The sequence below is a fragment of the Mastigoproctus giganteus genome, chromosome 9 (assembly GCF_048544385.1).
Source record: "Mastigoproctus giganteus isolate SK-2022 chromosome 9, ASM4854438v1, whole genome shotgun sequence".
Taxonomy (NCBI): domain Eukaryota; kingdom Metazoa; phylum Arthropoda; class Arachnida; order Uropygi; family Thelyphonidae; genus Mastigoproctus; species Mastigoproctus giganteus.
Window position 1 is genome coordinate 196,100,809 of NC_143583.1, and position 17,290 is coordinate 196,118,098.

Consider the following 17,290-nt stretch of genomic DNA (forward strand, 5'->3'; position numbering starts at 1 on the left):
ATGTTTTGAGCAATACCTCAAATTCATCAAATTTATTTACTAAACTCCTAGCATTGGTGTACACGCAAGTATACCTGCACCTGTTTCTATTCTTAGCTACCCTAACACAACCCATGTGTTTACTTGTACCGCAATGGCTCCCAGCAGTCTCTGAAATACCATGCATCTTGTTTTTCAGGCTTCTGCTCATTCTAATAGAAGCAGTGCAAGAATCTCTTTCACCTCTGCCAGTGGCTACTGTCAATCTATTGGTCTTTGTCTCCCCCCAAGCTAGCAGTTTTCCGACCCACCTAACACTGCCTCGATAGCATCAGCAAATATTCTTGCACCCTTTCTATTTAAGTGTATCCCATCCCTGTAGAAGCAATCTCTCCTGTTAACAAGTACAGTCCAGGCTGAAAAAAATTCTACCCCTTGAGCCTTGCACAATCTTTCCAGGGCCGAATTGATCGACAAGGCTGTCATCATATACTCCCTCCTATCGTGTCTGAGCAGAATTGCAGACACTTTCAAATTCAGTAGAGAATGAAAAGGACCTGGGGGTAATTGTGCAGGCAGATATGAAGTTCTCTGAGCAGTGCAGACGGGCTGCAAGAGTAGCTCATGGTGTCTTGTCAATGATATACAGGAAATTTTTCTAGCAGGGATAAGGAGGTGATTATTCCCTTGTATATAAGGCAATGGTCAGGCCACACCTTGAGTACTGTATACAGGTCTTGAGGCCTCATTTCAAGAAGGATGTAGAGATGCTGGAACGAGTACAGAGAAGGGCAACAAGATTAGTGAATGGAACAAAGGGGTGCTCTTAAGAAGAAAGGCTTAAGTTTTGCAAATTACAGCATCTGGAGACTAGGCACCAGCGAGGTGATCTGATAGAGGTGTATAAAGTCTTGAATGGTTTGAGCATGCTCAATGCTGATGGGATACTGCCTCTTGCTCAGAATAATCACCCAAGAGGGCATAAATTCAAATTGAGGAAAGACAGATGTAGGATAGATGTGCGGAAATTTGCTTTTAGCCAGCGGGTAGTTGGTTGGTGGAACAGACTTCTATCCCTTGTTGTGGAAGTTGATAGCCTAAATAAATTTAAGGCTCAGCTGGATGGGTATTTCGAACGAACGGAGGGGTGAAGTGGAAGGGGTTTTTTTTTTGGCTGATGCTGCATAAACTTGCTTTCTTGCATCATATGCCTCTACTAATGCTATTAGAAGCCAGGGAAGCAGCATAGCTGAAAAATATTAGTAAGCTAGCAGCAACATGATGCAATGTAGAAGGATGAAAGAAATGAAATGAATAATGAGTGAGTGCGAGAGACTGAGTGAATGTGCTGGGCTGTGAATGATAGAGTGAATTAGGAGTTGTGGTAAGAGGGAATGAATGGGTAGCAGTAACTGTTAGTTACTGCTATCTTTTCTGAATGTTAGTTTTGGTGAGTGAGAGTGGCCAATGGAGCAAGAGTGAGTGAGTGAATGAATGTTATGGTAAATGGGAGTAATTGAAGGTATGAATGTAATGGAAAGTATGTAAACACACTTTAATATGTAAACTTAGAATATATATATACTAACACATTGGTGCTAGCTTCTAACAACACCAACATACCCACTGCTATATCCCTGATATGCAAACTTACAGCGAGCACATCACCCAACTGAATGGTAATAGTAAATAATAAATATAATAGTAATAGTAAATTGAGGGGCCGGCGTAGGAGAGAGAGAGAGAGAGAGAGAGAGAGAGAGAGAGAGAGAGAGAGAGATGAATAAGTGAGCCAAATACTTGTAAGAATGAGTTGAAGAATAAAGTTAATTCCTATTATTGCTGTAAATACTATCCCTCACTTAGTTGTACTTAGACTAATTTTTCTATCTAGTTATTCTACTCTGTGAACCAGATATTGATATATATCCGGTTTAAATATTTATAACATATGTATTATATACAGTCTGGTCTTCATATTCATGGTTTCTGTATTTGCAGATTCGTGTTTTCACGTTGGCAGTTGGGAAATTTATCATACTAAAAATTTGGCTGCTGCTCGCTGCATTCACTCTGAGTGATGGTGGGGTATGTGCATCTTCGGTCTTGCAGTGTCTGCATGGGTAGCAGAGTGGTATCGTCACCAACCTCCCGCACACTGAGTAGAAAAGGTGCAGGTTTGAATCCTGTCGATGATGCAAGGAACTTTTATGGGCTTTGTTCACTCTGTGCCTGAGTTAGTCTGTCTCAGGCATAAATAGCAGTCCCCCCAGAAACTGTGGTTTCTTTTATCCAGCAAAATGAGCAAATCGACCCGGAGAACATACACAATTTACAGACACAATACACATAGATGTATGCAAGAAATTACCGGGTAACCCTAATTTAATAATTTTGGTTTCAGTCTCGCAGGGAGCATCATCCGAGTAGGACAGCTTGTAACCTTTGTGTGTATCTTTGTTAGGCTACTTGTGCTTAAAATATTACCTGTGCTTATGTGAATACCCATGAGTTCTAAACGAAGTGCATCTAGTGACGGAATCAAGGGCCAAGAAAGTAATGACTAACGAATGATGAACTCGAGGAGTTTGTTTGTTCCAACTCTGAGGAAGAGGTTGAGAAACAACTATGCCAAGAGAAGTTCGACTTGGAAAACCTAGCACAGGCAATACATGACAGCAAACGTCTTGTGGACTTCTATGAATATGACGACAACATTATTCGTGCAATGAAGTTCAAGGAAAGTCTCAATGACATTTTAACATTATACACAACCATGTTCAATGAGTTTAAACAAAAGAAGCAGCTTCCCATCATAATGTTCCTGAAAAGGACAACTTCTACATCACATCCGAAAACTCCTCGTACTTCCGAACATGAGATCTCTACGTCAGACAACCCTGCTTCTTCTTCTTCAGCCTCTAAGACCCCTACTACTGAGTAGTACTGTGAATCCTGTGGTGAATACTCTGGTGCATGCCTTGTTCTTAACTGTGTAATAAAATTTTGATAAGTACAGTTGACCCTTGAACAACGCGGGTGTTAGCGGCGCTAATCCCTCACACAGTCGAAAACCCGCGCGTAACTTTTGACTAATAGCCTACTGTTGACTGGAAGCCTTACTGATAACATAAACAGTCAGTTAACACATTTTGTATGTTATATGTATTATATACTGTATTCTTATAATAAAGTAAGCTAGAGAAAAGAAAACATTATTAAGAAAATCATGAGGAGAAAATACATTTACAGTACTGTACTATATTTATCAGTACCGTAAGTTTACATCGTCTGTTTACAAGATGAATCATCTGTCTGTCAGTACCTACATCAATATTGTCTTATATGATACGAAACACTGTAGATGCTATATGTATTACTAACACTAAATATCAAAAATGAAAAGATAATGTGAAAAAGAAATTCATGTTTATTTACCAGTATAACGATTCATGCATTGATAATGAAGCAGCAGCAGTATGATTGCTTTTTGGTAGCCTAGTGTAATCGATATGATTACACTAGGCATCACGCTAGCCTAGCCTATATACTAATGAATGAATCATTATAAAATTTTTATGGCATACAGTATTACAGTCATATTCATAATACAGTATTGGAAACATTGTTACATTTTAAAAAAAAACTACTTGCCTGTAATGATAAGCTGATGTGCATTTTCTCCAATTACGAGAGAGAGACAGACAGACTGTACAGTAATGTAATTCTTTCAAAGCAAAGTTATAAAATGGTAAGAAAACTAACACATTAATTTTATATTAAATATCACTCACCTTATGCTTATGTAAGGATAGGCTATCCACTTCCATACAAGTCTTGCACATGATGTTCTACCCGATGAATACTTAGGTGATGATGATGACACAAAAATGTCTCATACAGTTCTTGCCGTACAGTCATTAGATTTTCATACGAAGACACATACACAACAGATAAGTTCATAACTGTATGGCATGATGATTATTTACTATTCATTAAGCGGAAGTGGATCATCATAAAGGTCTTCATCCTCGTCATCTTCATGTTGAGTAGGCTGAGGAGGAAGAGGAGGGGTTGACCTCTGTCTCGGGTGGAGGAGGTGTAATGGGAGGCAGGGAGGCAGGCACACTCAGTGTAACTTTATACGGAAATACATCATAATTTCTGTCTGACTTATATTTTGCTTTTTCATTTCTCTAAAAATGTTTCTGTACGTTACCAATCCTTCTTCCACCGTTTGCTTCCATAGTTGAGAATCCTGTCCTAAAGCCAGCTTGCTCTTTCGGTTAGTAGACCCATGCAGTTCAAACAGTTGCGCAGGGGTCAACTGTATTTTTGAAACAGGGGTCTAAAATGTTACTCATTATTGTAAAACATAAAACTTTTTAAACACATTTAAACATTTTTCGGTTAATTGTAAATGGTTGTGTAAGCATTTAGGCATACGTAGAAAACAACAGGGCTATTTGGGCGAGAGTACAGATTTTCGCAGAATTTCATGTTTTTGCGGGAAGTGTTGACACGTAACCCCCCCCCACCCGGTGCAAATATGAGACCCAACTGTATTACATATTATATATTACCCATTTTTAACATATTTATAATAACACTATACACCATTACATTCGCCCCTGGTGTGAGAAAGAAGAAGAATACATGTGAAAAAAATAAATTAAAAATATAACTTAATAGAAAATGTTAAAACAGAGTATAAAATAATAATAAAATGTAAGAAAAAAGTAAAAAGTACAAAACAGAATGGAAGCAGTGTGAATGAGGATTAATTGAATTAAATTCTCTCCCACTCCACAGCCATCCAAGCAGACACCATGCTGTAGCAATTTAGCTGCATGGTGTTGGATGCAGGCACTGGTCGGCAAGACTAGTGTCTGCATCTCACAAACACTGGCCAGCGTGGGAATGAGCAACAACCAAGCACTCCAACATAGGATTCCTATTTACTTTCACTCCTGCCACCTGGGTTAGTTGTTCTCTCACTCCCCATATTCTCTACTCCTAACCTGGGTGATGTCCCTCCCACCTTCGCTTGGTGGGTAACTCCACTGCCACCTGTAAACTCCCACCCTAGGGGCAGGATGGGCATTCTACTGGGGGACCTTGTTCTGTCCCCCCACCTTTCAACTATGTGGTACCTTTAATGCTGCCCCCACCTTTCACTCTACCCCTTTAATCCTACCACAGGGTTTCTCCCACCAGTGCTTTCATACTCCCTACTGCGCCTGACCATCCTTGTGGTGCTGGGCGGTGAACTAGAGGATTTTGTGTAAAAACACAGGCCCCTAGGATAAGAGCCTGGATGAACAATACAACCTCACACTAATACTACACGTACACTCACTAACCTACATAAATCTGGCCTTTACAGAGTTTCATATTCATCGCATTGCCTGACGCGGAATTGGGGGAACCCCTGGAGCCACATTACAGCCTACGCTATTTGCTATACTACACTACAATACAAATATGCCACTACACTGGTCGGCCTTTATCTGTATGGTAACTACACACATTAAACATGGAGTTGCCATAATTTAGCTGGGGTCCCACACACACCAATAAATAAAAAAGTAATAAAAAAATATATTTAGAAAGAAAGACTAAAAGGAAAGATAGATGTAAACAATTTCAGCTGACATGCCACTGAAGTAAAAAAGATTTTGAAACTTATTACGCATTGTTTTATTTTGTTAAATGGGTAACTAGACTGTTAAACAGTGGCAATCTTTTACTTTACAAGTGTATTCAAAGAAGAGGTTAGAAGTGGTGAGAAATCCATGATTACTTTTCAGAGTTACCAGTTTTAAAAGTATGATAAGCAATCACTAGTGAGTGCTAGACTCGTATCAAAATATCCAGTTCATGACCCAAGAGAAGTTTTGAAAGAAGACAAATTAATGAACTCCTCAAGAAAAAAGTTCTGAATCCTGAACAGGCCAAGTATGCTAATAATTCTAGGATATTAACACCACTAATGCAGAAAGTCTGTGATCCTTTCTAAAGAAATTTACTTATTTCTTTTAAATGTTATGCCAATGTTTGGAAATCCAATCATAGCTCTTCAATCCAAAGTACCTCACCTAAGTGTATTGAGGTCATTATGCCTAGATATTTTGTTGAATATTATTTGCAAATTTATTATATCAACAGCCTTTAAATTTTTCACTTCCAGTTTGCAAGCTGATTACCACAGCAGACTAAACCACAACAGTGGTTATGACTTCTTCACAAGGCATTTCTACTGCCAGGATCATAGTGTCTAAAACAAATGTTCTTAAAAATGCTTAGGTAGCACAAGTTTCATCAGTTGGCAATGCATCATTTTCAAATTTGAAAATTTTTGTGGACATATTTTGTTTGCTGCTTGATGTCATTAAAGATAAAGACATAGATAAAGCGTTGAATGTTTTTTGACATCAGTTTATATCAATTTTTTGGAATTAGCATCTGGTAGATTTTCACTGAAAACCTATCAGAAGATGCTACTTATGACAGAAAAAAGAATTGATGTACAGTGATCCTTGGTTAAGGAACTGACAAGTGCACAAGGAAGCATGAAATATATCAAATTATCCCAAATCATTCTTGGCATTTTAATAATTCCTCACAGCATCATTGATTTTGATAATATTTAACCAGGTGAAAATATTTAAAAAAAAAAAACTGAATTCAAATCTTGTCTTTCTGGTGAAGATTTGGGAATGACCTTGATAGCCAAGTGTGAACAGCAGTGCCATTATTGTTAACAAAACTTTGACCCCATTTCTGAGCAAAGTCTGCAACAGTATCTTTCTCAAAGCAATTATAATTAGTTGATGGCTAATAGTCCAAAGAGATTCAAACAGAAAAATCCTAGATAAGTTAATGTTTGAAAATTTACTGTACAAATAAGCACTCCTATGACAATTTTAACATAAAATGCATATTTCAGCATTGAAATTAATTTACAGTGCAGTGTGAACTTCATGTTTACAATTGCTAGATCTATCTCCAGCTTTTTGAAAGTCATTAAGTGCTCTCTAAGTTTTTGTGTTCTTGACATTGTTTAGAGAGTTGGCACTACTGTTATTATTTTAATTTCCTCTAATTTATACTGCTTGTTAATCCTGTCATCTTTTGCAGGTAAAATTGAGGACAAAGAAAATCACTGAACTTTTCAGATCTTATACTTCTTATGATCATAAGATTGGACAACAGCAGTTTGTGCTTGTTACTGAATTATCTCATGACAAAATCCATTATGTAGGTCACAACAAATTTTATGAGCAGGTAAGTGTCTTCTCCCAAGTTTTGATTAAGTGACATTTTCCTTTACATGATGTATTAGGCAGTTAGGTACTAATTTCATAATTGAATGCTATGTACATTACTTCTTTTTTTTTTTTTTTCCCCCCCCATGTAATATACTTCTTTTTTTTTTTTTGTTACTTCTGTTTCTATGCTTTTCAAATATCTTTTCTCTCTCTCTCAACAACCAGATTACATTAAGTATACAGGACAACTGTAGTATTAATCTGTTACACGTCATTAAAGCTGTTCTTGAATATATGTTTGTTAATGATCTGAAGTTTTGTATTTACAAATACAGTAAACCCCCGCTATTCGCGGGGGTTACTTTCCTGAGAAATGCCGCGAATACTGAGTTATTGCTCCCATAGTAATAAAGGGGTTCCGTTCCAAAGTATGAAATATATAAGAAAAACTAGAAGTTTAAAATTTTAAACTGAGTTTAAAATTTTGTCTATGTATGTATTATATGTACCTTCATAATATGACTATGTACATACACAGTACATAGTGAAATGCAAGCATAAGGCATTGAAATGAAAATAAGAAACAATTTAATATTAAATGTAATATTTATTAGAAATTTCAAACCAGCGCCTTTGCTAGCTAAAAACCTTATCCCGCCAGTGCTATCACCAGTTTCGCTAAAGTGTTGATAAAGGTGTTTTTGCCTTTTCACGAATGATGAGTGAACTTAACGGAATTTTATTTTGAGAGTTCGGTCTTCTATTCACAGATTTAAAGCCTTTTCCATTTTTTCTAATTTAACATCACGAGTTACAGAGCAAATTTTTGAAGCAATTAGCACGTTTACACGGACACTACGGCAGATTTTTTCTTCCAATTTCTTGATTGATCGTATCATTGACATTATTGATTTTATAATGTTTTGCCACTGAGGAGACATTTTCACCATTAGAAATTTTATCTAATAACGTTCTCCCAAGTCTACTAATCACTTGGATCTCTTTGACTTCCTCTCTTTGCAACTTGATTTTCTAATGTTATCACCTTCTTTGATATTTTCACATTGCCCTTGTTATTCCTAGCCATATTTTTGTACGGGTTAAAAAGAACTTCTCCACAATAAAGTCACTTTCTTCCATTAACACACTCGAAAAAGTCGGTTTTACACTGCAAAACGGTAGAGTTATCACTTTTGTAAGCATATCAATTTATAAATTTATAAGCATATAACTTAAAAGCAAACGACGAAACCTTCCACGACAAGCACATACTGAACAAGGATTAGCGAGAAACATCCACGCTCACAATTTTGTCACCCCTCTCCCCCACCCACTGAGCTCTGTTTTGACTGGGAAAGATAATTTTAGCCACGCCTGTGTTTTTTTATGGCGGAAAATGTTCACGGCGCTTTAAAATTCACTTTTTTTTAGGTTCTTATTAAATCAGCGACCGCGAATAGCGGGAGTTTACTGTACAAGGGATTCTGCAATTACAAGGTGTGAGACATGACCAATGAAAACTGTGGAAGATTTTTGTGTTGCAGTTATTGACAAGCTTGGAAGGAAATTTCCATTCAGTTGATGAATAGCTGTTGAAAAAATGTGTCGTAATGGTGTTCATGCCTTTGAAGAATTCGATGGTAGTTAGATGCAGACTGCAAAAGGGGCAGAATTCCAAAAAGTTGATGTAAATGTCAGAAAATTGCTTGAATCAAACAAAGTGCTGTTAACAAATAAGGATCTGGCAGAGTTAGACCGGTTAACTGAGGAGACAGAACTCAGAGTGATTATTTTTCTTTGTGGACGTCTATCTACAAAGAAAAATAATTCAGATTACAAGAGGCATTTGGAAAAATTGAAGTTCTGAGTTATTTTGCAATAACAACCCATTCTGTGATCATGTGTGAAGTGAAAATTGTCTTGTCATGCTATTGTTCTTAGCACCTCAAGCAGTTCCTTTCAGAGTAAGAACCCCCTCCTCCATTAACTGTGCTTCTTTCTCCTTTTCTTCCTCCTAATGGTATTACAGCATCTATCTGCATGCCTATTTAGAGAAGATACCTAAATGTTGTTAAAAATAGTACATGCATAATAAATTTTTTTATCAATATTATCATTTATTGTGTTCAAGTCTCAGTTAGATCTTACTTTCATTATGTATTTTGTATGGTATTTGGTCCCAGCTTTTAGTGAATTCACTTTAAATGGCCTTTTATGGGTCCTAGTTATCCTTGGATAACAATGACTCCCCATACACATTACACATTATTCAAAAGAAAATGAAGAACTGAATTATAATATTTAAATACATTAATTTTTAATTTATAAAATTATATAATTGAAATGGAAATATAATGTTTGTATTGAAATGGACTGTCATGCAATTGATTTCAATAAGGATATTACAAGATGTTCAGCAAGCAGTAGCATAGTATATGAATATCAGTCAGGTGGTGATTACTTTGAATAAAAATAAAATCATTTTTGAGTTCTTCACTTTGTGTTCTTTTTATTGCACCGGTCTGGGAACATTATTGCCACACTTTTTGTGTGGAGGAGAGGATAAGTGAGTTTTGTTTCTTCCAATAATTTTTTGTTAGAGGTCAGTGTTTTGCAAATTTCAGTAGCTCACGTCCCCCCTTATTAATAAAAGATTTGCAGACCAATTGCAGCAGTTTCATTTCTGTTTTAAAAAATATAATAATACATAAAATTTTATATACAAGGTGTGGCAATGAAGTTCCCGGACTGGTGCTGTTGCTGTCATGTTCGATGAGTTTCAAAGTAAACAGAAGTGGTATGTTGTTCAAACTTCCTCCAACAGATGGTGGTACATAGATTGTCCTATAGGCTGACAGGTTGCAAGTAACAATCAGTTTCATTAATAGCAGCAGTGTTCTGTATTATGATTTTGCAGTGGAGCAATAAATGAATATCAAATTTTGCCTTAAGCTGGAAAAATTTGCAACAGAAATATATGAAATGGTAAAAAATGTTTATGGTAATGAAATGTTAAGTCATATCAGTGTGTTTGAATGGTAGAGGAGGTTCAAAGATAGATGTGAGGATGTTCACAATGACCCAAGAAGTGGGCATCCGTCAACCTCTTGAAATGAGGACAGAGTTGCAAATGTGATCGACTTCAGAATGATGGCTGATGAGTTGGTATGAATAAGGATATGATTCATCAAATTCTGCGTGAAGATTTAGAGAAAAGGAAGGTCTGTGCAAAATGTGTGTCAGCCTCATGGATAAGCAGGAGTAACTAAGAGTGTCATCGTGTAAAGAATTCATCTAGACTTGTCAAGATAATCCTAATTTTCTCAACTGTATTGTCACTGGAGGTGAGTGTTGGTTGTTTCAGTACAACCCAGAGATGAAGCATCAGAGCATACAGCCATCTTAAAAATCATCACCAAAGCCCAGAAAGTTTCATTTACAGAAGTCCTGGATCAAGATGATGCTGATCATATTTTGTGAAAAAACAGGGTCTGATTCACAAAGAATTTGTACCTGAAGGGGAGAGAGAGTCAATGCCGCTTTCTACGTATGGGCACTTCAAAGATTATTGAAGTGCATTTCCCAAGTGTGGCCACAATTTCGAGAGATAGTCAGCTGGTTCTAGCACCAGTGGCGACTACATAAAGAAAAACGTAACTGCTGAACTGAACATCATCTCTTTGGACACCTTCGCTGACTTTTTTGAGAAACTTTTAGAACGGTGTAATAAATGCATTCAATCAGGTGATGGCTACTTAGAATAAAAATAAAACCATTTTTGAGCTTTTGCTTTTGCTTTCTTTTAATTGCACCAGTCAAGGAATGTTATTGCTATTAACAAAATACAATAACACATAAAATTTATATATATACGAGGTGCGGCAATAAAGTTCCCAGACTGATGCCACTGTAGTCATGTTTAACGTGTTTCAAAATAAATGGAATTGGTATTTTGTAGTTCAAACTTCCTCCATCAGATGGTGGTACAGAGATTATCTGATATACTGACAGGTTGCAAGTAACGACCAGTTTCATTATTAGCTTTAACATTCAGTGTCCCGATCAAATTTTGCTTTAAGTTGGGAAAATCTGCAACAGAAATGTTAAAAACTTTATGGCGATGAAATGTTAAGTCGTACAGTGTGTTTGAATGGTATAAGCAGTTCGAAGATAGATGTAAGGATGATTGCACTGACCCAAGAAGTGGGCATCCTTCAACCTCTTGAAGTGTGTGTTGTTAATATAAAAGGCACCTCCGTAGCCAGGTGGGAAGGAGCAGCAGCAGTGCGTAGCACACGCTTCTTGATTAGACCGGGGTTCGAGCCCGTCACCACCAGATGCGGAAAGGTCAAGGAATGACCACCGCATATCCCCGAGCAATATGGCCTTAGTTGCTAATGCTCCTAAATAACAAACAAAAAAAAAAAAAAAAAAAAATTGTTAATATAAAATTATAATTAATTTTGCTTTAATGCAGGTATAAAACTGAATTTACAAAATATAAAAATCATGATAATACAGATCAGTTTTTACATTAATGCCAAAGTGGTAATTTCACCAACACTGATCACTCTTGCCCCACATCACAGTTATATTTAATGTAAAAGGTGTTATTTACGTAGTACTTTGCTGACATTAAATCACTGAGTTAAAGTTCTGTATTAATCTGTTTCTCTGTTTTGTCTTTTTCATTTCTTTATTCTTTAACTTTGAATATATTGACATTTGCTCTTAGTGGGATGAGATTTAATCCACTAAATGGGTAAAATTATCAGCTAAATATGCAATTATTCCTGACCATGTGAAATTATTTAAACCTTCACTTAGTTGAAATGTATTATTATTTTTTTAAAATATCCTTTTATGTAATTTAAAAAAAAAAAAAAACGGGTGAAAATACTTTTCATAAGCTTGCCAAAACATTTTGATGTAATAAAAGTTGTCTGTGATCTCACTACCTATCAGTAACTTCCAAAAACAGTAAATATAAAGGAACCAAGACTTTAATAAAGTTGACAGTTTTGACCACTGTCTGGAATTGTCTTCAGTTTTTCTGGCTACTAATGACTGTATGCAGCAATGATACCATTTAATTGTTGGTATTGGGGGAGGGCCTATATTTCCTGACATAGCATAAACCATACCCAAACTTATTCCTACATGTATTAACCATCCAATGAGTTCACACTATCCGGTGTTATTGGATGGTGTGAACTCATTGATTTTAAATACATCTGTTGTATTGCACATTGAGAGTCAATGGCAGAATGATATAAACCTTCGAAAATTTTACCCTAGAGTTTTTAAAAATCACTGCAAGCAAACTAGTATTATTCAATAAATCTGTGCTTTCATCCAGTTTTATTTAATAGTATTGGCTGTTTTTTCATTCTCTTGATAATTTGTCTTTTACATTGATGGACATTTCTTCCATTCTATATTTGACCATCAAACCCAAACAGATTTGGGTTTGAATGGTCAAATAACAGTTTTAATGTAGATATAAAACTGAAATATGAATTTGACATTAATATAAAAACTGGCCTGTGATAATACAAGCCACTTTTTACATTAATGTCAAAGTGATCAATTTCAACATCGCTCTCACCCTACTTCGCAGGGAAATTTTTGGTGGGTCCCAAGCTTGCAAGATGTATTGAACATACAATCACACAGATTTTAGACTTTCATTATTTTTAATTTATCTTTGGGTTGGATAATGAGGTGAAAGAGCTGCAACTCCTTTTTTTAGGACCTTCGAAAGAGCAAATACAAAACTGAGATCATGAATCTGGCATCACTGAAAAAGTATATTGAGTTACAAGGAAACTACGCTGAAAAACAGTGTAAAGTCAACATCAGGTAACCCGTATGCTAAGTTATCTGACAACCTTCATAGCACTAACAAATACAATTCTTCTAACCCACACTCTTAACACCTTCAATTGTTGATCATGCTGCCTTCAAGTGTCTAGGCAGCATGATCAGAATCAGGAAGTTTCATATTTAACCCATCATTGGTGGCACCAAATAAATTAAAAAAGCCAATGGTTCAGAAAAAAACAATAAAAAACCCATTATTTTATTTTATTATTTTTTAAATTCTGCTTGTAATATACTATTTAATCTTTTCTTACTGGATTGCAGTACATGCAGCAATTTTTTTTTGTTTTAATAAAAAAATAAAATATTTTTAAAAAAAATTCTGCTGTGTCTTCATATCATTTTTTTAAAGTAAAAAAATATTAATTTTTCTGAAAATTTAAAATAAGGGATATTATAGGCATAAAATATACAGATAATTTTTTGGGTCTTCCATTTTCAAGTTTAAAAAAACTTAACTGTGCAAAATTTCATAAATATGCATTATATTTATGCTTATTATGTGTATTAAAAATATATATTAGTAAAAAATTCAGAGCTACAGGGCTCAGTAATTTTCACAATTTTTTAATATATTAAAAAGTAAGAGATTACCTCAATCTTTTTTGTGGAATGCTTCCGGTCAATTCTCTCCCATATGTGACGAATAAAATAAGATGAAAAAAGGTGAAAAAAACAAATTAATGAATTCCCTCACTCAGAAATATGACCAAATCTGATGCGCAATGGAATCGAAAGCCTAGAGCCCCAACCTGACCCCGAAACACATCAAACCACCGCAGCAAGACCATGAGTGCGAGAAGACAGTGTCATAATAAATACAGTGGTACCTTGGATTACGAGTAACTTGGTATGCGAGTGTTTTGCAAGACGAGCAAAAATTTTTAATAAATTTTAACTTGATAAACGAGCGAGGTCTTGCAATACGAGTACAGTCAGTCCTCGTATAACACGTGTTTATACGAGGATTCATATATTAATCATTTTTACAGTATATGTATATTTTTGAGTTTAGGAAGAAATCATCTGGGTTTCCATTATTTCTTATGGGGAAATTCGCTTTGATATACGAGTGCTTTGGATTACGAGCACGTTTCCGGAACGAATTATGCTCACAAACCAAGGTACCACTGTAGTTAAAACTGCTTCTGATAATAAATAATTAAAATCACAACTATTAAAATTAAACGGATTAAAAGTTTGTTTATGTATTTGACTCTGAAACACAAACACTTTGCGATATTCCCATCCTCTGAACATGGCAATCAACCGAAAAGCATGATCTGCTTAAGGAAGGGAAACAGCTGTGCATTTTGTTTAATTTGAGTATTCATCTAAATCGTAACTTCTAATCCATTTAATTTTAATAGTGATTTTAATTATTTATTATCGGAAGCAGTTTTAACTATTTATTATGACACAATGTCTTCTCGCACTCATGGTCTTGCTGCGATGGTTTGATGTGTTTCGGGGTCGGGTTGGGGCTTTCGATTCCGTGGCACATCGGATTTGGTCATATCTCTATGAGCGAGGAAATTCGTTAATTTGTTTTTTTCACCTTTTTTCATCTTATTTTATTCGTCACATATGGGAGAGAATTGACTGGAAGCATTCCACGAAAAAGATTGAGGTAATTGCTTACTTTTTAATATATTAAAAAAAATATATATATATGTATGCATGTGTGTGTATTAGTTTATGGGGAAGATTATTGTAAAAGGCATACCTAGATAAATTTATGGATAATGCATAGGTGAAGTATGTTATATATACACAAAGGATAATGTACAAAAACTTATCACTGTATGCCTACAATTTGGGTGACTTCTTCCCGGGGTCAACCACCCAAGCTGAAAGAAAAAACTATAAGGGGTTCTCTCTTTCTGTAATGATCAAAATGCACAATGGCAAAATCAATTTTAAAGTTATATAACAAATAATAGAATTTAGGATTATATAAAATATAATAGAAGTTTCAAATTTATATGATGGATAGTAACATTGATCTTCGTTGACCTGACAGAGAACGAATGATATAAAGTTAAAAACTAAAACAGTCCAAGCAAAAGAACCACATGTGGATCTTACTGTAGCCAAAAAAAGAAATGGAGTTGTGTATAATGTGTGGCACTCTAGTGAGAATTGGAAAGTGACGACCCCCCCCCCCGTGTGTGTGTGTGTTGGACATGGTGGAAAGTGTGTTGAAATGCAGGAAATTAGCCAATAAGTTATATTAAGTTCAAGCATAATGTAACTTGGCAATAGCAAGGTGGTGTAAACGGCTAACAGAATAGGAATGGCAGTACTTGAACTTCACAAAGGTGAAGTAGTATATGTAGAGATAGTTTCTCCTACATCCTCAGATTGCCTTAATTTTGGAGAAATAAGAGTGAAGAGTATAAGACAGCTGAAAGTCTGATGCAGGGTATAAGGTAAAAACTTGGGTAAGCCCGTTCATATAGTAGAACCCCGAGCAGAATTTGCAAGTCATTATACAAGAACTTAAGTGGGGCAGTAATATAATGATAATGGGAGGGGAAGAAATCAATGTAGAGCAATGTGGAATTCTAAAGAATAAATAAAAAGATTAAGAAATATACTATAGGTTGATAGCTGCTGGGTACAAGTTTTTCAGACCATAATACACCAAGAAAGCATAGTGTATACTATATAATTATATATATAGCTCTAGGACCTGTTCTGAATCTAAAACCATTATTAATTTAGTAATTGTAAACTAAAATAATGGTTTAAGATTCAGAACAGGTCCTAGATTTATATATACAATGTGTATAGTATACACTGTTTTTTTGGCATATTATGGTCTGAAAAACTTGTACCCACCAGCTAGCAACCTATAGTGTATTTCTTATAACCTTTTTATTTATTCTTTAGCTTCCACATTGCTCTACATTCTATCTCACCCCCCCCCCCCCATTATTGCTGTATCACCCCCCACTTAAGTTGCATAATGACTTGCAAATTCAGCTCAGGGTCCTACTATTGGAACAAGCTTGCGATCTCGGGCTCACCTGAGCTTTACCTTTTACCCTGCATCAGACTTTCAGCTATCCTATACTCTCCACTCTTATTTCTTTGAAATTATTAGGGTAGTCTGAGAATGTCGCAGAAACTACCTTTAAGCATACTACTATATCTTTGCCTTTGTGGAGTTAAAGTGCTGTCATTCCTACTCCATTAGCCATTTACGCCACCTCACTATCGCCAAGTTTCAATATGCCCAAACTTAATATATAACTTATTGGCTAATTTACTGCATTTCAACACACTTTTCACCACTTTCAACACATAGGGGTTGCCACTTTCCAGTTCTCACTAGAGGGCCACACATTATACACAACTCCATTTCTTTTATGGCTACAATAAAGTGCACATGTGGTTCTTTTGCTTGGACATGGTTAGTCTGCTTTTACCACATGCTTTATTCTTGTTTTAGCTTAACTTTATATCCTTCGTTCTCTGTCAGGTCAACAATGATCAAAGTTACTATGCATCATATAAATTTGAAATTTCTATTATATTCTATATAATCGTAAATTCTATTACATGTTATACGGAACTAAGAAAAAGTACAAATGGTAAAAAATACGCCATTCTAGATTTCTTGTATCTTCTGCTCTCTTTAAAAAATCAGTAATCTGAGTTTGTTTGCTTTTGCTTGATAAATCTTTGAATTTCATCTTATGGAACTAAGCATTTTTGAAGCTTTCTTTTGAACTTTGGGCTCCTTTCATTCAAGAATCTGCATTAAAAAAAACAAGATTCTAATTGCTTGTCTAACTTTATGCCTTCCCCTATGCTTTTTAGTGTAAAATTTGGAAGTTTAGAATTTTCATCTGCGATACCATTATCTGAATTGATTTGATTTTACCTCTGATGCCATTTGTGCCAAATCTGCTATGCCAGCTTCTTTTTCTGCCAGTAATTCGTGAACGTCTTCAGTAGTATCTTTTTTTATATTTTTAGGAGCATCGGCGACTGTTTCTGTTTTGCTGGATGAAAAAACCCTAGTTTCCAGGAGAAAAACCATGCTTCCCGAGCCTGACTAACTCAGCCACATTGTGAAAAAGACCCATAAAAATTCCTCCCTTCATCGACGGGATTCGAACTCTGGTCTTTTCCAGCCAGTGTGGGGA

The 17,290-nt window shown here is 35.6% G+C and overlaps 1 protein-coding gene across 1 annotated transcript in view; it reads left to right on the top strand.

The window, feature by feature from the left end:
- Positions 1-17,290, top strand: part of LOC150081003 (threonylcarbamoyladenosine tRNA methylthiotransferase) — a 176,502-nt gene that overhangs the window by 155,503 nt on the left and 3,709 nt on the right. Inside the window, exon 11 of the mRNA XM_090381918.1 lies at positions 7,120-7,266. Within this exon, the coding sequence (XP_090238044.1) occupies positions 7,120-7,266 (147 nt within the window). The remainder of the gene's footprint in view (positions 1-7,119; positions 7,267-17,290) is intronic.